This window comes from Anolis carolinensis, chromosome 2, assembly GCF_035594765.1.
Source record: "Anolis carolinensis isolate JA03-04 chromosome 2, rAnoCar3.1.pri, whole genome shotgun sequence".
NCBI classification, from domain to species: domain Eukaryota; kingdom Metazoa; phylum Chordata; class Lepidosauria; order Squamata; family Dactyloidae; genus Anolis; species Anolis carolinensis.
In genome coordinates, this window is record NC_085842.1 from 318,732,268 (window position 1) to 318,759,769 (window position 27,502).

At 43.3% G+C, this 27,502-nt stretch overlaps 1 protein-coding gene across 9 annotated transcripts in view; it reads left to right on the forward strand.

Moving 5' to 3' along the window:
- Window positions 1–1,360: 1,360 nt before the first annotated feature.
- Window positions 1,361–27,502, forward strand: part of celf4 (CUGBP Elav-like family member 4) — a 920,473-nt gene continuing 894,331 nt past the window's right edge. For 2 of the 9 annotated variants that reach the window (XM_062974282.1, XM_062974280.1), the window contains exon 1: window positions 1,366–1,986. In XM_062974282.1, the coding sequence (XP_062830352.1) occupies window positions 1,704–1,986 (283 nt within the window). In that variant the 5' untranslated portion in view covers window positions 1,366–1,703. Of the gene's footprint in view, window positions 1,987–27,502 lie in introns of all 9 variants that reach the window. The other 7 variants (XM_062974283.1, XM_062974281.1, XR_010003933.1 and 4 more) reach the window with 6 other exon arrangements.

The following is a 27,502-nucleotide window of genomic DNA, read 5'->3' on the forward strand; positions in this document are numbered from 1 at the left end:
TGGCTCCGTATCTGTAGTTCTTTTTTTTTATTAGCAATGTTTTAGTAGAAGAGAGAGAGAAGAAAGGGGAAGAAGAAAGGAAAAGAGGAGGAGATAGATGGCTCAAGAGAGAGAAGACTTGGTCTTTAAATATATATCTTTCTATATATATTTCCAATCAAAATGCCAGTATTTTTTTTGGAGAGGGTTGAGTTTACTTTGGGAGGGGATCCCTCTCTCTTTCTCTCTCTCTCTGTTTCAATCTCTCTCTTTCTCTCTGCCTTTCCAGGCAGACAAAGGGCTTTCTCTTGCCTTAAATAAATTGGAAAGAGAGGAAAGAAAGGAAGGGGGGAAAGGGAGGGAGGGAGAAAGGGGGGAAGAAGAGAAGAAAAGCATGCAAGGGGGTAAATAAGAGAAGGAAGGAAGGAAGGAAGGAAGGAAGGAAGGAAGGAGGGAGGGAGGGAGGGAGGGAGGGAGGGAGGGAGGGAGGGAGGGAAGGAAGGAAGGAAGGAAGGAAGGAAGGAAGGAAGGAAGGAAAGAAAGAGGGAGGGAGGGAGGGAAGGAAGGAAGGAAGGAAGGAAGGAAGGAAGGAAGGAAGGAAGGAAGGAAGGAAGGAAGGAAGGAAGGGAGGAAGGAGAGAAGGAAGGAAGGAAGGAAGGAAGGAAGGAAGGAAGGAAGGAAGGAAGGAAGGAAGGAAGGAAGGAAGGGAGGAAGGAGAGAAGGAAGGAAGGAAGGAAGGAAGGAAGGAAGGAAGGAAGGAAGGAAGGAAGGAAGGAAGGAAGGAAAGAAGGAAGGAAGGAAGGAAGGAAAGAGAGAAGGAAGGAAGGAAGGAAGGAAAGAAAGAGGGAGGGAAGGAAGGAAGGAAGGAGGGAAGGGGGAAGGGAGGAAGGAAGGAAGGAAGGAAGGAAGGAAGGAAGGAAGGAAGGAAGGAAGGAAGGAAGGAAGGAGAGAAGGAAGGAAGGAAGGAAGGAAGGAAGAAAGAAAGGAAGGAAGAAAGGAACGAAGGAAAGAAGGAAAGAAGGAAGGAAGGAAGGATGGAAATAAAGGGGGGAGATCCTGCAAAATGCAACCGCTCCCCCTTGGCTGGGCTGCTGCCACAATAGGCATTGACTGCCTCTCTCTCTGTCTCTGTGTCTGTGTCTCTCTCTGTCTGTCTCTCTCTCTCTCTCCAAGAGCCATGCGCCTGGTGCTATTTATAGAGAGAGCCTGAAGTGGACGCGACCATTGGGCAGGCAGACGGGGGTGCCCGGGGGGGCCGTGTTGGGGGAGGGAGGGGTCGGCGGGGGAGGGGGAGGGGAGGGGATGGGAAGGATAGCGAGAAGCCCCCTCCCCCCCCGCCAGGCCCCTCCCCCTCCTCCCCCGCCCCCGGCCCCTCCCTCCTCCTCCCCCTACCCCCCAGCCTCGCTGGCATGTTGAACCGACCCAGCCTGTTTAAACGCAAAGGACAGGGATCCTAGCTGTTCAATGTATAAAAAAAATCAGTTCAGACCCAGAGAGAGGGAGAGAAAGAGAGAGAAAGCGAGCGAGAGAGAGAGAGGGAGGAGGGAGGGAGAGAGAGAGAGAGAGGAGCGTGTGAGTGTATGTAGGAGAGAGAGTGAGTGAGTGTGAGTGTGTGCATGTGTGAGTGTGTGTGAGAGAGAGAGGAAGCGAGAGAGAGAGAGAGAGTGAGTGAGGGGGGGTGGTGGTGGGCGCGCAAAAAAGGAAAAAAGAAGAATTTGGTCTCTATGTATATAAAGATGGCCACGTTAGCCAACGGACAAGCAGACAATCCCAGCCTCGGTGGCAACCACACTAACCCCAACCCCAGCAACGGGCACATGAACGGATTAAACCACAGTCCAGGGAACGGCACCACCATCCCCATGAAGGACCACGATGCCATCAAGCTCTTCATTGGGCAAATCCCTCGCAACCTGGACGAGAAGGACCTCAAGCCGCTCTTCGAAGAGTTCGGGAAGATCTACGAACTGACGGTGCTGAAGGACAGGTTCACCGGCATGCACAAAGGTGAGACCCCCGCCTCAACTTTCCCCTTCTTCTTCCTCGCCTCCTTCTTCTCCTTCCTTTGCCTCCTCTTCTTCTTTGAGGAGCAGCTTCGGCTCCTCCAGCTTGGGAGATCTCCAAGAGTGTTGTGTTTGGGGATGGATGTTGGGTCCCCCTTGGGTCGGGATGTTCTCCCAGTTGTGTGGGGTGTGGAAGGGGGGAGAAGGGGCCCCGAAGGAGAAAGGAGCAAGCCAGGAAAAGTCCACGAAGGGAGGGACACGCTGGACCAGCCGAGTAGGGAGAAGGAGCTGTCCAGCCGGCGGTGGTGCTGAAACGCCTTCCCGGAGCCTCGGAGGCGATTCCAGGCAAGGAAGGCAGGAGCAGAAACAGGCACAAGAGACCCTTTTCCTCAAAGGAGAGGCTCTTCATCTTGTGGGAGTGGGGGAAGGCAAACCAGGGGGACTATTTCCCCCTCTTTTTGCGCCTTTGCAAAGAAGCCGGAGCCCAGGAGAAGGAGGAGAGGCGGATGGAGTGAGGTTGCTGGAAACAGAGGGAAAGAGAGGAGGGAATTTGGAGAGAGGTTTTCAGTGACTGTTCCAGGCACCCACTTTTAGCAAAACAAGGGGAAGGGTTTTCTCAAAAGGAGAGTAAGGATTGTTCCAGGCACCCACTTTTAGCAAAACAAGGGGAAGGGTTTCCTCAAAGGGAGAAGGAAAGGAAGTAAGGAACTTTCTCTTGTGTTGTCGAAGGCGTTCATGGCCGGGATCGCAGGGTTGTTGTATGTTTTCCGGGCTGTATGGCCATATTCCAGAAGTATTCTCTCCTGATGTCTCCATCCTCCGAGGTTGTAGTCATGGAGGAACTAGGCAAGGAAGGTTAATATATATCTGTGGAAAGTCCAGGGTGTTCTTTGTCAGTTGGAAGCCATACAACCCCGAATACATACAACAACCCAACTTTCTCTTGATTCCTATGCTTGCCCTGGGACCCATCTCCTTTCTCCTTGGCTCACTTGGGGTGCAGCACAGGTTGAAATTGGGGGTTTAGGATTTCTTCCCCATCCCTCCCCCCCTCAATCCTAGGTTTCTCTTTGGGCGTATGTTGAACACCGAGGAGGGAAAGAAGAGTGTGAGTGTGTATAGGAAGGAAAGGCATGCAAAGGGTATTGATCGCTTTGCATGAAAGTGGCACCAAAGTTGGAGGCGATGGATTGGCTATAGAGTGGTTTAGCCATATGGAGCTACTGAAGAGCTGAACTTCTCTCTTCCCGGTTACCTTCACCTCTTTGGATGATTTTTCTCTCCCTGCTTTGTTTTGCTTTCTCTTCTGCTGAGGAGGAAAAAAACCCCCACAGTATTGGTGTGGCATTAGACAGAACCTAGACAGTATGGGCTATTGGTGTGGCTTTAAGACAGAACTTGGACAAGGGTTGCGATAAATAAGGGATTGTGTGTGTGTGCATGTAGCAGAGAGGGAAACGATCCAACAGATTCTCCTTCCAAGTTGGAACCCCAAACAACCGATGACGAGAGAGTTCAGCAAAGTCCTATTCTGGAGTCTTTCTATCCAACAGTAAACTTAATGGCAGGTTTTATTTTAATCCGATCCTCATGCCCCCAAATCCATGAGGGATGAAGATGCAAATAGAAAGCTATTTTAAATAGGAGATAGGAAGAGTGGATGTTGAGGGGGAGGGAAAGAAATGGGGTGTGTGTATGTGGGGGGGGGGGTATGGCCATTGGGGGTCCTTTCCGCCTTAACTCATGACAGTGTCTCCTCTGGACAGTCACTACAATGCAAAACACAGTTATTATTTTATTTTTAAAAACCATTCATTCAAGCTTTCTTCAAATCCTTTCAAGAGGGTGGGGTCCTCACAGATGAATAAGAGAGTTGTAGCTATTTAGTTTCAGTAGCTTTGGACAGTGCTTTTGGGAGATTTCATTGTTCTTCCCCTTCCTACCCCAAACACAGAAAGTTTCTATCAAATTCTGTATTTATACACATTTTATAACAGGAGAGCAGTTCATAGTGGGGAAAAATATGAGAAGAAGATACATGTACTTCAGAGATTTATTTTTAATTTAGTCTAACACTCTTTTTATTGCAGCATTTTAGGGAAAAAAATATCAGAGTCGTAAACACATTTCTTGATCACACCCTAGTGATATAGTTAGTTACTGGATAAATAAATGAATCATGTAATAGATAGAGAGACTTCTCTTTCCTCTAGCTTTGAGGAGCCAGGAGTTAACACTCTAGCTAGGAAAGAGATGTATTGATTTTATTTATTTATATGTCCTGGTTTTATTTTTGGCAATTTTATTGTGTGTTTCATGTGACCAGCCAAGCTCTCTAGGGGTAGCATGAATGTATTAGAGAGATAAACTGAAATATCAGATGCTGAATCTGTAAAAAAACAACATATGGGACATGAGCTTCTTAACACCTCGGTGTGATCTCCGGTGCTGAGAGTTACCTTTCCGGAGTTGGGCTCACTTAGGGCACCGTCTCGCCAAAGACACGCTTAACTTTCACTTCGCTGTGCCTTGCTACATTTGAAAGCAAAACCCTATGAACAATCATCCAAACGTCAATGTGTAAGCAACGTGCTTAAGTGCAAGTGTGGTTAGTAACCAGGAGGCTGTGTGTAGAAAATCTCTTGGAGCCGAGAGAGTAACCGAGAGCTACCAAACCAACCCGGTCTCTCATTATTTCTGTGGCATGGTTGGAGGATTTGCTGTGGTTTCCAAAGGCACCCAGGGCGAACGCACTTGGCCTTATTTAGCCCATCCAAGAAGAGCCTCAACTCCTCTGTCGATGACACAGATTTATTAACTAATCCTTATAAAAATGTGCCTCTGGCTACCAACTTGCCAGGGGTGGGGGATTTGCATGCCACTGGTGATTAATTACTTTAAAGTCAAAAAAGCATGACAGGGCTTTGAGAAATAGGGTCATATTTAGCTTATCATCCCTTCTCCCTATCTCTTCTCTCGAATGGCCCTAAATCAAGAACTACCATAAAAGAAAAAAAAGAGGAGGGAAAAGTGTTGTCTATATTTTCTTTATTTCCTCCTTCCCTCCCTTCTTCCCTTTGCTGCTCCGTGTCTGTATCCACTAATTCAATTTGTGTGCTGTATAGTAGAAAGACGCATGTTTTCTGTCGGCGAGTCATTAAGCGAACGATACCTCGAGTAGTTTTTATTCATAGTTCTAAGCAGGTATTTGTCTCGCTGATATAGTTAAGGAATGATTGTGTGCCTTGGTTTTGTGTATGGAGATTGCAAATAACCTTTGTGAATTGTTAAACTATCATGATTTAGGGCTGCAGGTAACTAGTACAATATACTTGGTGACATCAAGGTGTAACTCTGTATGTGTATGTGTTGTGTTTTTTGGTCTGGTTAAGGATTCTTACATGGTTACTTCAGGCCACAACATTATAACACAGTTACCTGGGAATGCGTCCCATTGTTTTCAATGGAAGTTTCTTCCAAGTAGTCATACGAAGAGTTGCATTGCGAATATCTCAAGAGAAAACCTTAATATTAACTAGTGTTTGAAAAATAAGAGACAAAACTCCACCAGTATATTGTGACAATCCAAACTCCACATCAAAGTATTAGGAAGGTGAATGAATTGTTTGATATGTGGTATGTCCTGACAAAATACTATCTGTAGATACTTGTTTGTGATTCAGATTAGATTTTTAATCCCTTGTTATGTGCTCGTATTGTTGTTGTTTCGGGAGGAAGAAGATAGTTGAGAAGAAATGTGGTCCATGCCGAGGTTGTGTCCATAGTTCACCTAGGTCTTTGAGAGGTAGGAAACTGGGAGGCAAAAAACCATCCCCACCCATTTCTTGCAAGATGCATACAAACATGCAAAAGAAGTCAACTCATTGCTGACCATTCATTCATTCATTCACAATTCCACCCTCCCCATCAGAGTAGCGTAATGGAGCCCGTTCAAGGTCTGGATTACTTAGAGGGTTTAAGGTTAGTGCTCTCAGAAGAGACATATGATTAAGCCTTATCTTTGGAAATAATTTAAGATCAATTAAGTGGCATTTAAGCCTAATATTTATAAATGAATGGAATGGAAACAGAAGGTTGTCCCATGTGAATTTCAGAGTATTTTTCCCCGCTACCCGTCGTTGATTCATACCCAAGGCCCGCAGTGCGCTTTAACAAGATGTGCCAGCTTTTCATAATATTCTTCCTAGGAAAGCAGGCAAGATCTTGTTAGTAGGATGTAGCAAAAAACAAACAAACAAGCCAACATGGGCTATAATGCACTTAAAAGAGGAGAGTTGTGAGAAGGATGATAAGCGAGGAGACATTTGTTACCCTGAAAGATAGCATGTCCTTTCAAACCTCATCTAAGCAACACAGCTCATGCAGAAATGTCCCCATCCATCACCAAGGTGGTGGGATGTGGCCTCCCCCACCATGACCACCACCAATAAAAGGCCAAACCTAACAAATCCAATAAGAAAACAGAGCTAGAAGGAAGCCATAGGAGGGGAGAAGAGTTTATTTCAGCTGTTGGGTGTTATCTCTGCTCAGAAACACAGGTCATTTCCAGACCTCAAAACACCTGGTCTTCCAAGTCCACAAATTACCCAATTCAGGAAAGTCTCTTTTATTAGAAAGAAGCCTGAGTGGGAAAGACAGATGTGAATTAAAGCTTTGTTCAGCCTCGCTACAATATCAGTTTTCAGGTTAGCTGTGAGATTTAGAAGTGCAATGATTGTTAAATTAAGATGCACTGTACGAAGCGATAAAAAAAGACTCGGGGAAATGAAAATGTACTCAAAAAGGGACACGGCTAAATACAGGTGTTGAATAAATGCCTCCGTAATTGAAACACAAGGCTGGTGTGACTGAAAGCAACACGCTTCGTCTTTGGGAGGGTTTTAATCCCGACTGAGTTTCAGGGAGGGGATATGTGTGCATAAACACGCATGCACACAAACACCAGGATCAAAGTGCAAAGAAAGGCACATCCTACCATACCCAGAAGAACCAATTCATGGCCAAGAAAGGCTTATCCCTTTTCCGCTTTAATCACAAGACACTCGAAGAGAGAGACGGGTGTGTTTTAGAGTCACAAATGAATATTCCTCATACATTAACCAGTGAAAAGTAAGTCATATTTTAATAGTCTTTGAGATGAATGCTGTTCTTTCTAACATTTTCTTACTCATTGCCATTGCGATCCCTCTAGTAAATCCTCTCCTTCCTGGACCTGCTGGTTGGTTGCAAAGTTTCCAGATTAAAAATAGCTGTCCTGCCATTTCATCCTTGAATAATCAACTTTATAATTCTTTGCAACACACCTTGTTTCAAAGCGGGTAGAAAGGGACAGGGAGGGAAAGACAGATAGACAGAAAAGAAAGATGCTCTCTTGTGTGTTTCCTTTGAACCTGGTACTGGGAACACATGTTCTGAGAGGAACATAGGGGGACATAAATTAAATTATTTGTGTCACTCTACAGTGAGCTGCACTACAGTGCCTCTGGGTTCTTTGAGGGAGACAAGACATCTGGAAAAAAAAAAAGATGGACTTCCCTTGTTTCTTTGTAAGTGAAATTGACAGAACAGCATGGGTAAATCAGAGGAGCGATGTGACAGGACAATAGCCCTGCCATACCTGGAGGGGAACAGAAAAGGAAGAAGGTATTAAGGGCGCGTGGTTGTAGGCAGAACAAGGCATGGCTATTTAGATTGTGAAAATAAATGCGTAGGCACATAATCACTGCTGCAATTGGCTACCAGTGGTAGGCCTTTTCATGCCTCATCCCTTCCATCTTGACACAGCTTTCTACTTCATACAAAGCTTTCAAGATCTGACCAATTTGGAGACCATCATGTGGATTCATTCTTCAAAACAGCCTTCATCTCCATGGGGGGATCAGAACTTCTCTGGTTCTTGCCCTTTTTTTTGTGGACACTGTTCTACAATGCAGATGCTCCATCCATTAGTCTCCAGGAATAAGTTAAGGCCTTTCCATTCTAATATCATCAAACATTATTTTAAAAGATAAATGTTGTAACAAACTTTGACATCTTTAACTGTAATGAAGTTTTAGATCATTTATTTTAGGTCCAGTGTTTAGAAGGAAAACATTGTTTGAGCATCCTTTTAACATTTGCAGTCGCAGAAACAACATACATGGAAAATACCAATGACCTGGCAATGACTGTCCAAAATGGAGGGGAAAATTGAGACACAGTGAATGGAAACTGTGTTTCTATCATGACGGTGTGAGAAGTTATTCCATCTCTTGATTCAGATGGACATTGGTAGGATGTGGCTCATATTTTCATGGGAGTTCAGTGTTAGTATTGAAAGAAAAACAGAGGTCTGAAACGTTTGGCAGAAATCACTAAAGAACCTTCACCATCTTGCTGGAGACACGCAGTAACTTTCTCTAACAGGAATGAGCTTTGTGATCTTTATGAATGAGTGTGTTTGTGCACACACATGCAGATGCATATGATGTTATTGGCCTTGTTCTTGTTTCTAAATATTCTGAAGACTTCATGAATGCCTAGACCATTTCTCCAATGACTTTGAAAACTTTAGGAATTCCAAATGTGCTTAACTGTCTCCCAACAGAGAGTGAGAGAGGTTGACTGATACATGTCAAAGGAATGATCAATTCCTAGGGGATGAGTTAGCCAATTGTTAAGAAACCCACATTTAGACCTCCCTCTGGCATTGGCTCTATACTTACTGGACATTTTGTCCTTGTGAATTGGGCAAAGCCATTAAATGCATCACAGTTTAGCATAATCCTCTGTCAGATCCAGAGACGTAAGACTCATGTTGACTCACATGGTCATATCCACTTTTTGACACCTCATTACTCGATGCCTCGAGTTAAACAAGGACGGGGGGGGGGGGGGACTCAAGGTGTAGTCTTCCCAAAAGTGGAACTATGAAGATAACCAACTTGTTCATTATAAGCTATTAGATGAAGTCGTGTAGCCTCTGTGTTGAATTTGCATTGGCTTGAATGCTGTGATGTCATAGACGCTTCTAGAAACTAAAGCTCATTTCCTGTCTCACACATATTTCAAAGGAATCCCAGAATGTGGCTGCAAATTGCACTCCATGTGTGTGATCTGAGAATTCATATACATGGAGAACATTATGGGATTCACTCTGTGATGATGCCACTTTGTTAGTCATCACCTCAGCAGCTTGTCTGATTATACCCTGAATTACTAAGAAGCATGCAATATTTTGAGGTTCCCACTTTCCCCTTTTCCAAACAGATGGTAAGATTTGCTCTCACTTCAGATGTTGATTCCTTGGGGATACTATAGATTGCTCATGGAGAAACCCCAAATTCCTTTCTGACCTTCGGTGTGGTTGGCATTATTCTGGTTGTGGCTTGTGAATAAGACCTTTTTGGCACATTTAGGAAAGCTTTAGTTTGGATCAAATGATAGTAGAATCTAACTGGACCAGATGTTTGTGGAAACATCTGTCTTTAGAGACCTTTGGTGTTCTTTGTGCATGATCAAGAACTTGACTGAAAGTCAGACTTTAGAAACATTTGTATTCTGGGTTGTTGTGTGTTTTCCGGGCTGTATGGCCATGTTCCAGAAGTATTCTCTCCTGATGTTTCACCCACATCTATGACAGGCCTCCTCAGAGGTTGTGAGGTATATTATATAGATGTGGGCGAAACGTCAGGAGAGAATACTTCTGGAACATGACCATACAGCCTGGAAAACACACAACAACCCTATGATTCCAGCCATGAAAGCTTTGACAACACATTTGTATTCTTTCTTCTCCCTATCAAAATTCCTTGAGATATTTTACGGTCCATCAAGTCCATCTTGATTTTTCTCTTGAACAAGGTGGTAAATCTGTAGGGAAAAAACATAATTTGTTACTTTTTGGAAGTGGTTAGACTGAAAATTAAGAAAGTTTTCATGTGATGATTTGTCCAGTAATCTTGTCCAGGACTTTTCCATATAACTTCGATGGCCATATAATAGATCAACCTGACATGAGACACTATCGCAAAGTCATGAGATCTCAGACCTCCTGAAATGATGTTCAGCTTGTGCTTGTGGCAGAGTTCGGCATGAGCGAAATGAAAGGTGTTGTTTATTGCCTATGTTTTGTTTTGCACTTGTATTTTGTATGTCACACCTTGAGTGGTTTGTGAGCTGTGCCTCTGGGAGATGATGGCGGGATATAAATAATAATAATAATAATAATAATAATAATAATAATAATAATAATAATAATATAGTTCTGGACTTTGCATTTGTTTGCATTTGCCATCTGATGCCACTGCTAGGATGCAACTTGGGGGCGACGGAGGGGGTTGAATGTGTATTTTATTGTGCATTCATTATACACAACTGACATCTTCACTGCGAAGAGGCCAGGAGACAGAGAGAGAGGGAGAGGGAGAGGAGTCTTATTATTGCGGCTCCTTAAAATAAAGACGGATGACAACTCAAAGCCTCTTGAATAAAGTGCCCAGCCGTATGGAGCAGCTAAAAATAAATCATAATCAGCTGGTGAAATGAATGGTGAGACATATAGATATAGACATTGTGTTATGTTTGTCAAGACAGAGCAGCCAAAAAATATTGATCAAGGCAAAGGATGGGGGAGGGGGGATGATAATGAACTGGACTTCAACAAGATTTTAATTGACAATGACTCCCATGAACCAGCTTTGGACAGTGTATATAAACTGACCACCACGTAACTTTATTGCAAGATGCTTGCCTTTAATTAATTGTCTCCTTTGTTAAGGCTGACTCCAGATCAAAGGTTTTAAAGATACTTAGCAGGATCTTAGTAACAAAGCCTTCAGATGCATTAGAAATATCTGACAGCTCGGCCAATGAGGCGTACCGGTTTCGATCTACCTCACCCTTGTGTGTTTATTCCATCCCGCTCCACCTCAGATGAATATAGACAACCTTTGCTTAACTTTAACCATTTCCTAGTAACACAACCCAAACCATAAGCATAGTCTCTGGGTAGTTTCAAGTTGCAGGAGACAAAGCCAAGTCAAAAATAGTGACTCAAAGAAAGCTAAATAGGGATAAGTTAACAAAGACACAAAAACCACAGACCTTAAAAAAGCCCGGCACTATTTAAATCTATAACACTCTGTAGCATCAGCTTGTGACATCCGTTTACCTTGATGTGTCTCTAGCAACTTATTTTGAACTTTAAATCATGTCAGAAAAGAACTTTTCGTGAAAAACTTGCATATAATTCGCAAAAAATTATTCCCTTTCATGGACTGTATTCCAGTGACATACCCATAATAAAATAGGTTTGTAGATTTATGTGATTTGTGAACACTGTGATATATGCAATCACAGGATCACATAAAGTTATTCAATGTGTCTGTCCGTCAAGTGTATGCCTATGGAGGCAAATGCTTGCATTACAGGGTGGTTAGTGGATATGAAATGTTTTTGCTTCTCCATAAAAAAAACCAAAGTGTCTCTTTAAAGAATAACCAATGTTATTATGGCGATGGCTAATCTTTAAGGTACCAGAAGACTCGTAAATTGTTTTGGATGCAATGGGCTAAGAAAGTCCCTTTTTGGGAAATTCTTTAGAAGAATGAGGCAGACAAAGTATTTGCCTGTAAAGATCTGGGAAGTACAACGGATAAAAACTGAGTTATGGGAAAATAATATGCAGCAAATATTTATCTAGGAGCATGACATTGTTGCATAAGAATATATATATAGCATAATATATAGTATAATAAATGGATGGCATATGTATACTAACGTTGTAGACTTCTACTTCTCTTCTTAAAAGAAAGCCCCAAATGAGTTCAGTAAGTAAGCAAAGCTAGAACTGCAGCCTTCTAGTTCAAATTGTGGAAATTGTCATCCGTGATTAATGTTGCGTTTCTCAGAGGCTTTGGACAGTTGTAAAATATGTGTGGGATTGTCAGCCTTCACAAACCAATATCCCCAGCCATAACATTTGGGAGATTCTGGAATATATAAAGCAACAAGCAATGCATAATTTATTAAGTTTGGAGGTATTTTTGTTATCGTTTTCATGACACATTTATAAGTGTATAAACTTCAGCCTTCATTCATGAATGAATTTGAATTTAATATCATTCGGGGATGTTTCTTCTCCTCTGTGCGCATTTCAGAACCCACAACTCACGGAGAAACTTGATTTTTGCCCAAGTATTTACCATTTGCGATCTCTTCGCTCTTGGACGTACGGGATGTTATCTTTTAACACAACATTACAATCAATACTTCTTTCTCCTACATTCCTGTTTAATCCATTCTCATTATTTTTTGGGATGTTAGAAGATTGCTCTTTGGCGGGAGTTTTTTTTTTTTACCTCTAATTGTTTTGCATGAAATCTCTAGGTAGGGGAGGGGTTGTGTATGCACAACTGGCACTTCTGCGGAGATATAAGCGTGTAAATATATTGAATAGGTTTTCTGATTGTCTTGCATATGTTGTGCAATACTTATGCTAAGGAATATATAATTGGGTGGATATTTCACCTATTCGGGAAGCTAATGGCGCGGGTTTCGCCTATAGAGAAGTGGCAGGTGATTTGAAGGCGGTTGGAAAGCCTTACATGCCAAGTTGAATGTGATACGTAGCAGTTTGTTCATTATCCTAATTTAATGATACAGTCACACCTAATTAATCCATGTCTGGTTTCCTCGTATAGTGTGTCTGGGCCTGGGAAACAGAATTATTTCAAAGCTTCCCTTCCTAGCTTTACGGTGTTGTGGGCATCTGAACCTTCACAGGAGGTTTTGTGCAGCAATGTGGTTTCCAAAAGAAATGGATTAAATGAGATCTGACTGAAGACGTAATAGTCCCAAAAGTGAATTTCTCTCCCCCTCTATTTCTCTGTGCCAAAATCCAGGCACACATGGAACATGTAGGTACCCGTGTATACTAAAAAGAAGACATACGCATTTGCAAAATTTATTTTTTTTACAGAGCAATCTGTCATTCTGCCGTACACTCATTTCTTTGTGGATTTCTGGATTTTTCTTGTAGGGCGGCATTTTAACCAACTCATGGCAGCAACTCTAAAACTATGAATTTATTAGGGGAAAAATGAGAAGGACGTGATCAAAACATCTCTCATTTGGGATCACTGGGAATCTTTCCATTGCATTTTACCATCAGGGAAAGCTTTAATTGATTTCAAATATAAGAAGGATGAGGTTTTTAGCTCAGGAATATTGGCAAGGGCTACCTGTGAGAAGGATAGGACTGTGGCAAGAAATAGGCCGGTGCTTCTCTGAGGATCGGAGAGTGTTTAAAGAAGCGGGGAATCTAATCCCATACATTATTAATTGTATTGATAGTTTGGTTGACCAACCTCGCTAGCACACACGTGTGTATGTAAAATGAATGCCGATGGTAACGTTTGGGAGGGAGGGGGCAGGAGGTTTACAAAATTGCCCGCATGTAATATTAATCGCATCGATCGCTCCTAATAATATGATAAAGTAAAGCTGTTTTGAAGCGCTCCCTGGAAGTGCGGCACGAGAGGCAGAGATACCTTTCTCTCCGAGAATATTGTGTGCGAACCGGAAACTCTTTACAAGCAAACCTCTTGGAAACTCATTGTGTTTTCCAGCATTGCTCCTATCTTGCCCTTTAGAAAGCAAAGTCCTCCTTTCTTTCTTTCTTTCTTTCTTTCTTTCTTTCTTTCTTTCTTTCTTTCTTTCTTTCTTTCTTTCTTTCTTTCTTTCCCTTTTGGCACCTTTTTTTTTGGGAGGGTCTGGTTTCACCGCAGATACGAGCGGATGATGTCATTCCCAAGCTCTTCTCGCAGTCTGAGTTAAGCAGCAGTTTCTTTTGTGAGGAAGGGAGCAAAAATAGGCAGAGGCTGGCTTCCGTGTTATCATATTCCTCTCTAGCTCCATCTCATTATCAGGCATATGTGTGTGTGTATATGTGTGTGTGTGTGTGGAGGGGGGAACATGATGAAGGGGAAGATGAGAGCAACAATATAATCCAGCCCAGCAATATAATCCAAAACCCTGATCCAAGGTGGAATGAATGTGCAGGCAATGTCTCCTTTGTATGTGTGTTTAATAAAACTTCACACTTTCAGAGAACAGCTGTAGTTTGTTGTGTCCTATTGATCAAGACCGTGTGTTTAAATGGGTTATACAAGTATTGTTCACGAGGGGAGAAAACTACAGTAGAGTCTTGCTTATCCAAGCTCCACTTATCCAAGGTTCTGTATTATCCAGCACAGTTTGCCTTTTAGTTGTCAATATTTTTGTAGTCAATTTTTCAATAAATTGAGAAATTTTGGTACTAAAATCATAAATACAGTAATTATTACATAACGTTGTCTTGTACCGAAGTGCTTTTTTCTATCCGTTTGTTGTAAAGCATGATGTTTTGGTGCTTAATTTGTAAAATCATAACCTAATTTGATGTTTAATAGGCTTTTCCTTAATCCCTCCTTATTATCCAACATTTTTGCTTATCCAATGTTCTGCCGGTCCATTTATGTTGGATAAGTGAGACTCTACTGTACCTGCAAAAGGCTATGTGGTTGTCTTAAGGTAAAGGTTTTCCCCTGACGTTAGGTCCAGTCATGTCTGACTCTGGAGGTTGGTGCTCATCTCCATTTCTAAGCCAAAGAGCCGGCGTTGTCCGTAGACACCTCGAAGGTCATGTGGCCGGCATGACTGCATGGAACGCCATTGTCTTAGGCTCCTGCTAATCTCAGCATGGGGAAGTTTGCAGTTGTTCCAATGTTTCTTTACTCTTCCTCCAGTAATTCAATGCTGGTCTCTTCGATTGGTTGTATTGGTCAGTTTGAACAGGTTTGCTTTAGTAGTCCAGTATGGTTTAAGGTAAAGGTAAAGGTTTCCCCTGACATTAAGTCTAGTCATGTCCAATTCTGGGGGTTGGTGCTCATGTCTATTTCTAAGCCAAAGAACCAACATTGTCCGAAGACCTCTCCAAGGTCACATGGCTGGCATGACTGCATCAAGCGTTGTTACCTTCCTGTTGGAACGGTACCTATTGATCTACTCACATTTGCATGTTTACGAAGTGCTAGGTTGGCAGAAGCTGGGGCTAACAGCGGGAGCTCACCCCACTCCCCAGATTTGAACCGCCAACCTTTCAGTCAGCAAGTTCAGCAGCTCAGTGGTTTAACCCACTGCGCTACCGGGAGGCCCCCAGTATGGTTTACTGGTGTCTTATTTTAGTTCTCTGTGATGGACCTTTGAGGTGTTTTTAGCATTGCTTGAGGTAGATTTGTTTATGTTATGTAGCTGCCTTCAAACTGACTTTGACCTATTCTGACCCTATGCATGACAAGCCTCTAAGACATTCTACCTTCAACCGCCCTGTTCAGATCTTGCAGTCTCAGGGCAGCCATGGATTTTCCGACTGAGTTGATCCATATGAGATGTGGTCATCTTTTCCTACGGTCTTCTACTCTACCAAGCATTATCGTCTTTTCTAGCGAGTCATGTCTTCTCATGATATGGCCAAGATACAACAGTATCAGTTTAGTCATCTTGGTTTCTAGGACCGATTAATTTCACTTTTTAGTAACCCAGTTTCCTCAAGTAGCTAACTCATGTCTTTCATTAGCTCTTGGGAATTCAATTCATGGCATGGCTGATGCTATGGGATGCTCATATTTAGGTGACCAGGTTCAAAGCCTCTGGATCATCAGTTCTTCAAGGCCTTTTTGCCATGTCAATCTATTGCTGCAACATAACCAACATGCATTCTGGAGGATGGGGATTCTGGGTGTTGCATAGGAATGACGTTATTTCCCCCCCCCCCCCCTGAGCTTTGATTTGTGGAAGGGTTAATGGTGAATAGGAAGGTTTTTGAAAAATAAGGAAGGCTGAGGAAAGGAGGTTGGCTTTCTTCAAAGGAATATGATTTTTGGGTGTCAAATTTATGCAGTGACTCAGATAAGAGAGCAGTAGACGTTAGCTATACATCTCAAAGGATACTTCCCTGCTGTACGAATTCTCACTTTAGATTCCACTTCCTCCCCATCCCCCTTCATTGATGTGAATCAGAATTGCTGTGAGGTGCAATATAGAATTTTGGGACTAACAAATCACTGGGATGAGTTGATAGAAGATCTATGTCAACGCCTGTGTGCTTTTAAAACAACGATGGCTCTAAAGTTGCAAGGAAGCCTGATGGCCAGTGTTGCCAATGCAGGCAAAACTACGATGTTCTGACATTTTCCAAACTTGTAACTCCTCCAGGTTAGAGAAATCTCTGGGTGGGTGCAGATTACTTTCAGTTGACATGCTGTTGGTGTTTTTTTCATTTCTACCATCTGCTATGCATGCAGTTGTATCTATTTTGGCCAGTGTGTAAGACCTGTGTTAACAGTTCACAGTTGTGTAAGTGGAGTTCCATAAATGTAACCATTACTCATGCAGTTGGACACTCTCAGATGGTGGATGACTGTGTATAATTGTCTTTGGTGGATAACTTGATTCACTGAGATTGGAGAAAAAGCTATTTGACAGAACAACAATCCTGTTATCTGCATATTCAGAAGGAAGGCAGACTAGACATGATGACTGCTTAATGTGTGCGTTGATGTGTGTCTACATGAAGTCTATGACTTTGGCCAGTCCCAAGGTGAACCTATCACAGGGTTTCTTGGCCAGATTTATTCAGAGGGATTTTGCTTTTGCCATCCTCTAAGGTGGAGATAATGTGATATGCTCAAGGTAACCCAGTATGTTTCCAGAGTTAAGAGAGCCAAGGGTTAAATCCTTGTCCTGGCAGGACTGATGACTTCAAGGTTGGGTTGTTGACTTGAAGGTTGCCAGTTTGAATCCAACTCAGGGAGAGCATGGATGACCTCCCACTGTCAGCTCCAGCTCCATGTGGGGACATCAGAGAAGTCTCACACAAGGATGGTAAAAACATCAAAACACCCCTGGGCTACGTCCTTGCAGATGGCCAATTCTCTCACACCACAAGCGACTTGCAGTTACTCAAGTTGCTCCTGACACACAAAGAGCCCAAATTCTGGTGTACAAATTCACAGTTCAATGCTCAAACCATTACACCATGTGTGCAGTCACTACTTAAATCAATGCCTGGAAATTTACACAATACAAGTATAGTGAGGAATCTCAGTCCTGGTTTCATAATGGTATGAAATGAGCTACCATGGTTGAAAAGCCTCCATCCATTGGAATATCTTAATGTTCTATCTGAACTAGCATCCAGCAGTTCAAAATGCCGGTTATGCCCTATAACAGTCCAGCTTTCTCAAAGACTGCATTTCGATATCAGCCTGCCTGAACTGTCAGAGCTGTTGAGAAAGTCTTTCTCTCAGTTCCACCACTCACAAATACTTTTGGTAAGAAAACAAGAAAGGACCTTCTAACTGGCTGTTTCCAGACTCAGTACTTCCCTTATTAAGGGAGTTAGGCTGCTTCCATCCCCACCCCCTTTAATATTCTTTTATTGGCAGATGAAGATCTTTCTATTCCACTAGGCTTTGGGGAACAGATTGTTTTACAAGAAAAAGGCTTTTTTAGCATGCTGTACTACTCCCATTATTTTTTTTTAAATCAATGTTTTAAATAGTTTTAATTATATGGACCGTTTAATGCTATTTTAATCTTAACCTTTTTTTAACTAGATTTCGTTACACACAATGCTTTCTTTTTGGGGGGAAGTTGCCCAGAATCCCGGCTTTTGAAAGTTGGGGGAGGAGGGGAGGAGTTCATAGAATCATAGACACTTAGTGTGGGAAGGACCTCAATGGCCATCTAGTCTAACCTCTTGATATGAAGAACTGTAATGTTCTAAACTAAAGGCAGTGTATAAATCTATATATATAAAAGGGTAATGAAATTTCGGCCTAGGACAAAACAACAAGACTACACATCCCAGAAACACTAAACTTAGCAGCACAACCCCTCATCCATGCCTCTACGTTCATACAACAAAAAGAAAAGAAAAATAAAGTCCTAATTAGAGGGAGAAGAATAATTGTTTTTATCCAATTGCTGCCAGTTAGAAGGCTAAGCTCCGCCCACTTGGTGTCCTAGCAACCCACTCAGCCCAGGGGACAGGCAGAGTTAGGCCTCACTTAGGCCTCTTCCACACTGCCTATAAAATACAGATTATCTGATTTTAACTGGATTATATGGCAGTGTAGACTCAAGGCCCTTCCACACAGTTATATAACCCATTTATAATGGACTTAATGTCAGGAGAAAACCTTTACCCTTTACCTTAACTACCACCAATTCCTCAATACTTTATTTCCCATACTACCATACTTCGCCACAGCAACGCGTGGCCGGGCATAGCTAGTAGAGATATAAAAGAGTAATAAAATTTCGGCCTAGGACAAAACAACAAAACTACACATCCCAGAAACACTAAACGTGGCAGCACAATCCCTCATCCATGCCTCTACGTTCATACAACAAAAAGCTCCAGCTACTCCAGAAAACGGCCAAGCTTTGAGACTGCAAGGCTATTCACTGCTATTCCACCTGGCCAACCAAAGATTCCCATAAGCCACAGCAATGCGTGGCCGGGCAAAGCTAGCAGTGTATAAAATAAAATAGAATAGGATGTTGTTTGCTACTTAGTCAACTAGATGCCTTATCAAAAGCCAGTTAACAAGGCTTGGATGTAATAGTCTCCTTTCTTTTTTTCTCCTTTCCAAAATGTTTATGCAGAGAAGGATATTAAAGATCTACCAATCTAATTCAGGGACTCAACAAGAAAGGTTACAGTAGATTGTCTATTTTTTTGGGGTTGTGGATGGAAACCCCCAGAAGAGTGGAAAATATATCCCTCCAGCTCCAGGAGTGCACCATTTTAAGAAATTATTGGAAATCTAGGGTGACTCTATAGTTTTCTTCTGCCATATATTGAGCACATAGTCATGTTAGAGGAACTAGAGGAGAGCTTTTCCAAACTGTATGTCATGTTACGTTAGTGTGTTGGCTGCTGCAGTGTGTAGGTATGTCATGCAAAAGCAAGGAGAGACCTCTGAGTCTGTGTCCAATAAACAATACGTCCTATATTTCAAAATATATAAATGAAAGGTTTCATGAAATACGTTGTGTCCCCATACACTGCATTATTACAATTTATCTGTGCCATATCTCTTATAGGTTTAACCTCTGGTTTGCTAGTAAAACGGAATGGCTGTGTCGCAAAATGGTGCATGTTTCAAAAGTGTCTCACCAACATGAAATGTTTGGAAAACTCTCATCTAGAGATGCCTAGAGATAACATATTAATCAAGTCTATGGATAATAATAATAATAACAACAACAACAACAACAACAACAACAACAACAACAACAACAACTTTGTTTTTATATGTTTACATGTTTTAAATGCATTTTGGTATCATATTTGGGCTTGGTCTCCATGTGATCCACCCCGAGTCGCTTCGCGGAGATGGGGCTGGATACAAAAATAAAGTTGTTGTTGTTGTTGTTGTTATTATTATTATTATTATCTTTACTATAACCTTTACTATTGCATATATTGAACATATTTAAATTCTGTTGCCTTAATCCAATCTTGAATATGCTAATTGCACCTTGGCTGTTGGTTGGTTGAGTATGTTTTTACTGTATTTTATATACTTTGTTTTTATATGTTTACATGTTTTAAATGCATTTTGGTATCATTGGTATCATTTGGTATCATTGGTCTCCATGTGATCCACCCCGAGTCGCTTCGCTGAGATGGGGCTGGATACAAAAATAAAGCATATAAAATACAGTAAAAACATAACCAACCAACAGCCAAGGTGCAATTAGCATATTCAAGATTGGAGTAAGGCAACAGAATTTATATATGTTCAATATATGCAATAGTAAAGGTAAAGGTTTTCCCCTGATGTTAAGTCCAGTCGTGACCGACTCTGGGGGTTTGTGCTCATCTCCATTTCTAAACCAAAGAGCCGGCGTTCTAAGGTCATGTGGCTTGCATGACTGCATGGAACGCCGTTACCTTCCCGCCGGAGCGGTACCTATTGATCTACTCACATTGGCATGTTTTCAAACTGTTAGGTTGGCAGGAGCTGGGGCTAACAGCGGGTGCTCCTTCCACTCCTGGGATTTGAACTTGGGACCTTTTGGTCTGCAAGTTCAGCAGCTCAGTAGTTTAACACACTGTGCCATCAGGGGCCTAACTGCAATATCATATGAATAATAAAATGTATCAAAGTTAAAACTGGAGCCTCCGGTGCCCTAGGGGATAAAAGCCTTGTGACTTGAAGGTTGGGTTGCTGACCTGAAGGCTGCCAGGTACGAATCCCACCCGGGGAGAGCGCGGATGAGCTCCCTCTATCAGCTCCAGTTCCATGCAGGGACATGAGAAAAGCCTCCCATAAGGATGGTAAAACATCAAAACATCTGGGCGTCTCCTGGGCAACGTCCTTGCAGACGGCCAATTCTCTCACTCCAGAAGCAATTCAGGTTGCTCCTGACACACACACACACACACACACAAAAGTTAAAACTCACAAATGTGGAGGGCCAACTGCACAATATATTTTTTTTTACCGTGAGTGAGGGTCGACAGAATAGATGAATACACAACTCTGCATGTTATGAAAATATTGTCCAGAAAACATCATTGTGTATGATGCTAGAAGCCAGTGTCATCTACTTCCAAGTTAGGGGCAAATAAAAGGAAAGATTTCTTCATGTGGTCTGTAGTTGAGCAGTAGAGTTTATGTCTACAAAATGTAGTTACAGATGCCAAACAGGATTGCTTTAAAAGGAGACTGGATAAATTCATGGAGGATGAAGTCATCTGTGGCTAGCAGTCAAGATGGCTATATATCTCTTTGAATTTCAAGGGCAGGATGCCTCTGCATATCATTGATTGGCGAACATTAGAGGAAGAGTGCAGTAGAAGCCGGGTCTTGTTGTGGGCTTCCCATAGACAACTGGTTGGCCATTAAGTGCCACTGGTTATTCTAGTCCACAAAATGTTGCACAATGAAACACATACTGGTTTGGTTCGGCATGACTCTTCTTCTTGTGTCGTTAGTCTACGGAGGTTGATGGCTCAGGCATATGGCCAGCATAACCACTGACTGTGATAGCCCGATTCCTTTGATCTGTATCTCAAATGACAGCAAACACAAAATCACCAAGCTCTGGTTCCTACCTTTGAATTTCTCTAAAGTGATTTTAGTTAGAAAGAAATACCAGACCTTCCAAGTTTGGACACAATTTTTTGGGGGATCTTTATTGCATGCCTATTTAATAAATGGATGGATGCCCAACGGCCCATAGGATATGTATATGGTGATGGGGGCTTTCATATTATAAAGAGGCATATATGGGCAATTTCTTGGCCTCGAGAATTCATTGTCCTGCAGCACCAATCATTTTGTGAGACAAGTCCCTATTTATTCTAGGAAAGCAAAGTCTAATAATTTCAAGATGAGCGGTAAGACATGGGGAAAGGCCGCCATTGATCTTCTTTTCCATCTAATCCTTGTCAGGTTTAAATAGTCTATCAAAAAGTCCTTTGGCCTTCCATTTCCTTAAGAAAAAGTTCATTTCATGCAATGGTATGAAGGGTATGTTGCCTGGGATGGAATTCATGTGTTTTGAAACTTATGGTGCATTTCGGCAAAGGGGAAAAAGGCAAACTATATGCATGTTTGAAAACAACAACAGTATGACCAGGTTTTAAACAACTCCTTTTAAACTTTTGAGATGGTTCAACATTCATTGAGTCCACTTAAATTATTCTTAGGGTCTTGAAAACAATTTGAAATACATTTATTGTACTCCGCCATCCAATTTGTGTATATAGGGCAATGTATATAAATTCTTTTTTAATAAACACATATTGGCTGGGGAAGTTCTGAGATTGGTGATCCAAAATGTAACTATTCTGAGCTCTTGCCCAGTGCTTGTATATTTAAGACTTTGAAAAAGAAATGTGCTTGTATATTTAAGACTTTGAAAAAGAAATGAGAGAGTTTTGGCCAGAAATACAGAATATTTATATATATATATATATCTCCCCAGACAGACAGACAGACAGACAGCCACAGGGACCAGATTTCTATAAGCAAATACAATAAGAGTTAAGGTAAAGGTAAAGGTTTCCCCTGACGTTAAGTCTAGTCGTGTCCGACTCTGGGGGTTGGTGCTCATCCCCATTTCTAAGCCGAAGAGCCAGCGTTGTCTGTAGACACCTCCAAGGTCATGTGGCCGGCATGACTGCATGGAGCGCCGTTACCTTCTCGCCGGAGCGGTACCTATTGATCTACTCACATTTGCATGTTTTCGAACTGCTAGGTTGGCAGAAGCTGGAGCTAACAGCAGGCACTCACTCCGCTCCCCGAATTCGAACCTGGGACCTTTCGGTCTGCAGGTTCAGCAGCTCAGTGCTTTAACACACTGTGCTACCAGGGGCTCCACCATAAGAGTTAGTACTAAATAAAAATGAACCAAGAGCTAGCAAACTTCTACAGAGATTTCATTTCTTTATCTCTTAGCAGGTCTAGGCCACAAAGTCTTTATTCGGTTTCCAGAGTCCAATGTCCCCTTTTGAGTGTCACTCAAAACTTCCTCTATCTCCCAATGCGGTAAATACGTGAAAGAAACTGCTATTCATATTTACTCTAGAAACTCGTATGCGGATATGCCTGTTTGGGCATTTCTTGCTACGACGGAGATGAGAATCGACAGGTTAAAAGAAAAAATGAGCAGAAGAAAACTCAGTCTTCTAATTTTTTTACATGTTGTGCATCCTACGGCTCCATCTGAAATAGAAAATCCTTTTGTATCCTACTGTGTAAGGATTTGACCAATGTGTATGAAATCAATGGAGAGAAGGTCACGGGTGAGAATGAGCCACACTCCCATCTCCTCTTGTTTTCATGCCGCTTTCCCCGTGGCCTGGGCTTATGCCATCCTATGCGGTCCTTGGTTGTGGCAAGTATGAGACAAAGGGTGTTATGTAAGCCCAGAGCATTATTAGCAGAGGAAAGAGAGAGAGAAAGAGGAGGGGGCGGGGAGGGGAGAGGGGATTTATTTAAAAGGACTTATTTTCTCAGGGTACCTCCAGATGGCAGCTTTGTATATTTTCTGCTCAGCCTGTATGCACTGAACTGGATGTGCGAGAAGCAGGACAAAGAAAATGCCTCGGAAAAGGGAACCGGGGATTGAGTTTGGGGTTTTGTTTCATTTTTGAAGCGGGGGTTAAACCTGATTATCGCAAGCAATACCTTGATTCACAATTGCTTCCACTAAATAAAGAATGAGGAGGGGGCTCAATGGGGAGTTAAATGATTGGCACATGTAGCGGCTGCGGACTGGATTTTCAAAGGAGGAGGTGAAGCAGCCTCCAGGAGTCAACATGCTGAAAGAGGCTACACAGGAGTTAACTGCCTATTTAATGGCTAGACTAAGTTGGTGGAGGGTAATTTTTAAATGCAATTTTTGATTAAGAGTGTGACAAATTACTATTTTTTTTTCTTTTGTGAGATTCGTCTAATGGGAATGAGAAACAAATGTGTTAATGTGTCCCATCTAAGGGTGCATGCACTCAAGTCATTTCTGTACGGCTTTTAGTCATTATTCAAGGTAAAAAGGTAAAGGTTTCCCCTGACGTTAAGCCCAGTCGTGTCCGACACTGGGGTTGGTGCTCATCTCCATTTCTAAGCCGAAGAGCCGGTGTTGTCCGTAGACACCTCCAAGTGCTAGGTTGGCAGAAGCTGGAGCTAACAGTGGGTGCTCACTCCGCTCTCCGGGTTTGAACCTGGGACCTTTCGGTCTGCACGTTCAGCAGCTCAGCGCTTTAACACACTGAGCCACTGGAGGCTTCCATCATTCAAAAAGGGTTACAAAAAGTGGACCATGTGTGGGCCCATCCATACAGGCCTGAAAAGTGAGACCTGTCGCGGTTTTATCGAAAGTGTCCAAACAACTCCTTCGGTAAAACTGAATTAATTTGAAACAAAGCTGGGTTTCCCTGCTTTGTTCTGAATTAATTAAATACCTGTTAAGATCTGGGGCCTCCAGTGGCGAAGTGTGATAATAATAATAATAATAATAATAATAATAATAATAATAATAATAATAATAATAATAACTTTATTTTTATACCCCGCCCCATCTCCCCGAAGGGACTCGGGGCGGCTTACATGGGGCCAGGCCCGATAAAACAAACAAAACAGTAACAAAGCAATAAAACAATTATCCCAGTAAAAAACATCAACATCAATAAAAACAATCATTAAAATCAACAAGCAGGATACAGTGTTAAAAACAGGAGACTAATTCGTAGATCCCAGGCGAAATGCAGAGTGATAGAGTGTTAAAGCGCTGAGCTGCTGAACTTGCAGACTGAAAGGTCCCAGGTTCAAATCCGGGGAGCAGAATGAGCGCCCGCTGTTAGCCCCAGCTTCTGCCAACCTAGCAGTTTGAAAATGTGCCAATGTGATTAGATCAATAGGTACCGCTCCGGTGGGAAGGTAATGACGCTCCATGCAGTCATGCCGGACACATGATCTTGGAGGTGTCTACGGACAACACCGGCTCTTCGGCTTAGAAATGGAGATGAGCACCAACCCACAGAATCAGAAACGACTGGACTTAACGTCAGGGGAAACCTTTACCTTTACCTTAAGATCTGGATCTTAGATAAGATGCAGGCCCTGTGTGGATTGGGCCTGTGGACCACGTCACACGATCCCGGAACCCAATCCACACAGCTATATCAGTTTCTCAGGCTCCAGGAGCACGAAAAACCAAGGGGGCACCCACCCCTTCCCCAAAACCCCAAAAGAAACTCCCCCCAATAAAAAAACTTACGGTCCTCCTCGCACCCTCCTGGCATGAGGAGCTTGCCTTGTCCCCGTCTCGTGGCATGTCATTTCCTCAAACCATGAGAGTGTGAGGAGGACCATAATAGTGGCTGGGTAAGTTTTAAAATTATTTGTGGGGTTCTTATGGGGGGGCTTTGGGGGACTGCATGCCATCCTGATTGTTATACAGATGGCATATAGCCACCCTCACAGGGAAAGCCTGGGTTCTGGGGGATTTGTGGGGACCTAAACCCATGCTTAAGTGAGGACTTAAACCCACACCAATATGGGTTTTCAAAACCCATATTGATATGGGTTTAAGCCATGTCTGGAAGCGCCCTATGTCTCTAGCTTCAGGACTCCTTAGGCGATCCCTCGTAGTTCATGGATGATGGTCCTCCATTTCTTGGAAGATGCCTGTGCGTGATTTTTTTTTAATGTGTGGAGGTCGGTGCACAGCCAGTCAACACAGAGTCTTCACAGATTGAGGTCCCAGCAGTGGGGTGATTAACACGAGAGTGGCTTCTCAGTTTGTTGCAGCCTTCTTCCACCTTCACAGCTGTTGTAACATGTAATAATAAATAATAATAAATTTATTCTTATATCCCGCCCCATCTCCCCGAGGGGACTTGGGGCGGCTCACAGCAATAATAAAAACAGTGACAAATTACACATTGTAAAATCAAACATGAAAAGCAGTCATACAATCAGTACATACATCACATGTTAAAAACAGATAAAACAGTTCTAGGCCGAAATAGAGGGCTTCTGTAGCTTCGAGGCAGAAGTACTCAGCAAGGTATCAATAATCATGGCAGAACACTCTCTAATTAAATTAAATGGGCAGACAAATCAACCCCCAAAAATTAGTCGTCGAAGGCCCTCTGGAAAAGCCAGGTTTTAAGGCTTTTTCGAAAGGCAAGGAGGGTGGGGGCCTGTCTAATCTCCCTCGGGAGTGAGTTCCAGAGGCGGGGGGCCACAGCGGAGAAGGCCCTCTCTCTCGTCCCCACCAGCCGCAACTGCGAAGGTGGTGGGAGCGAGAGGAGGGCCTCCCCCGAAGAGCGAAGAGATCGTGCAGGTTCATAGGGGGAGATGCGGTCTCTAAGGTAGGTGGGTCCCAAACCATTTAGGGCTTTGTAGGTGATAACCTGCACCTTGAATTGGGCCTGGAAAACAAATGGCAGCCAATGGAGCTCCTTAAACAGAGGCGTAGAACGCGCCCTGTAGTTTGCTCCTGTTAGAAGCCTGGCTGCCGAGTGCTGAACTAATTGCAATTTCCGGGCCATCTTCAAAGGCAGCCCCACGTAGAGCGCATTGCAATAATCCAGTCTAGAGGTAACTAAGGCGTGGACCACCGTAGTCAGATCAGACTTCTCGAGGTATGGTCGCAGCTGGTGCACAAGTTTTAATTGTGCAAAGGCCCTCCCGGCCACGGCCGACACCTGAGCCTCAAGCGTCAGGCCCGAATCCAGGAGGACCCCCAAGCTGTGGACCTGCGCCTTCAGCGGGAGTGCAACCCCGTCAAGCACAGGTTGCCACCCAATACCCCGATCAGACATACGACTGACTTGGAGGACCTCTGTCTTGTCAGGATTAAGTCTCAGCTTGTTCACCCTCATCCAGGCCAACACAGCAGCCAGACACTGGTCCAGAATCCGAGGGGCTTCCTTGGATTTAGGTGGAAAAGAGTAGTAAAGTTGGGTGTCATCCGCGTAGAGATGGCACCTCACTTCAAAACTACGGATGACCTCTCCCAGCGGTTTCATGTAGATGTTAAAAAGCATGGGGGACAAAATAGAACCTTGCGGGACCCCACAGGTCAAAAGCCAGGGGTCCGAGCAGGTGTCCCCCAGCTTCACCATCTGGGAACGCCCCTCCAGGAAGGACTGGAACCACTAGAGTGCAGTACCCCCAAGGCCCATCCCAGAGAGCCATCCCAGAAGGATACCATGGTTGATGGTATCGAAAGCCGCTGAGATGTCCAAGAGAACCAACAGGGTCACACTCCCCCTGTCCAGTTCCCTGCGGAGGTCATCCACCAAGGCGACCAAAGCCGTCTCGGTACTGAACCCAGGCCTGAAGCCAGACTGTGATTGGTCCAGAAAATCCACATCCTCCAAGAATCCCTATAGCTGCGAGGCAACCACCCGCTCCAAGACCTTGCCCAAAAATGGAAGGTTAGAGATTGGTCTGTAATTGCCTAGGTTGGTCAAATCCAGAGAGGCCTTCTTCAGGATAGGCCTAACCACAGCTTGCTTTAGGCTAGATGGAAATTTGCCCTGTGATAACGAAGCATTAATTATAGGCATAAACCAATCAACTAACCCGCCACTGGCCTGTTTTAAAAGCCAAGATGGGCAAGGATCCAGGGCGCAGGTGGTCACCCTCACAGCCCCGAGGATCTTGTCCACATCATCATGTACCATGTTATCCTCCGCCTGCTCCGCCGTTGAGGTCTTTGGGTCTTCGGATTGTTCTTGGTCTGGATCCTCCCCTGCGGCCACTTCTGGGAGTGTGTGACTCCCGTGGTTGTGCCCGCAGGTTCATTGGAACACGCAAGCCCCCTCACCACATCAAGGTTACAATTCATCGAGGGGGCCAGGATGTACTTTCACACTACACAGTTATAGCATTGTGATTTCATTTGGATGGAACATGCTGGGATTTGGAGTTTAGTGACTTACT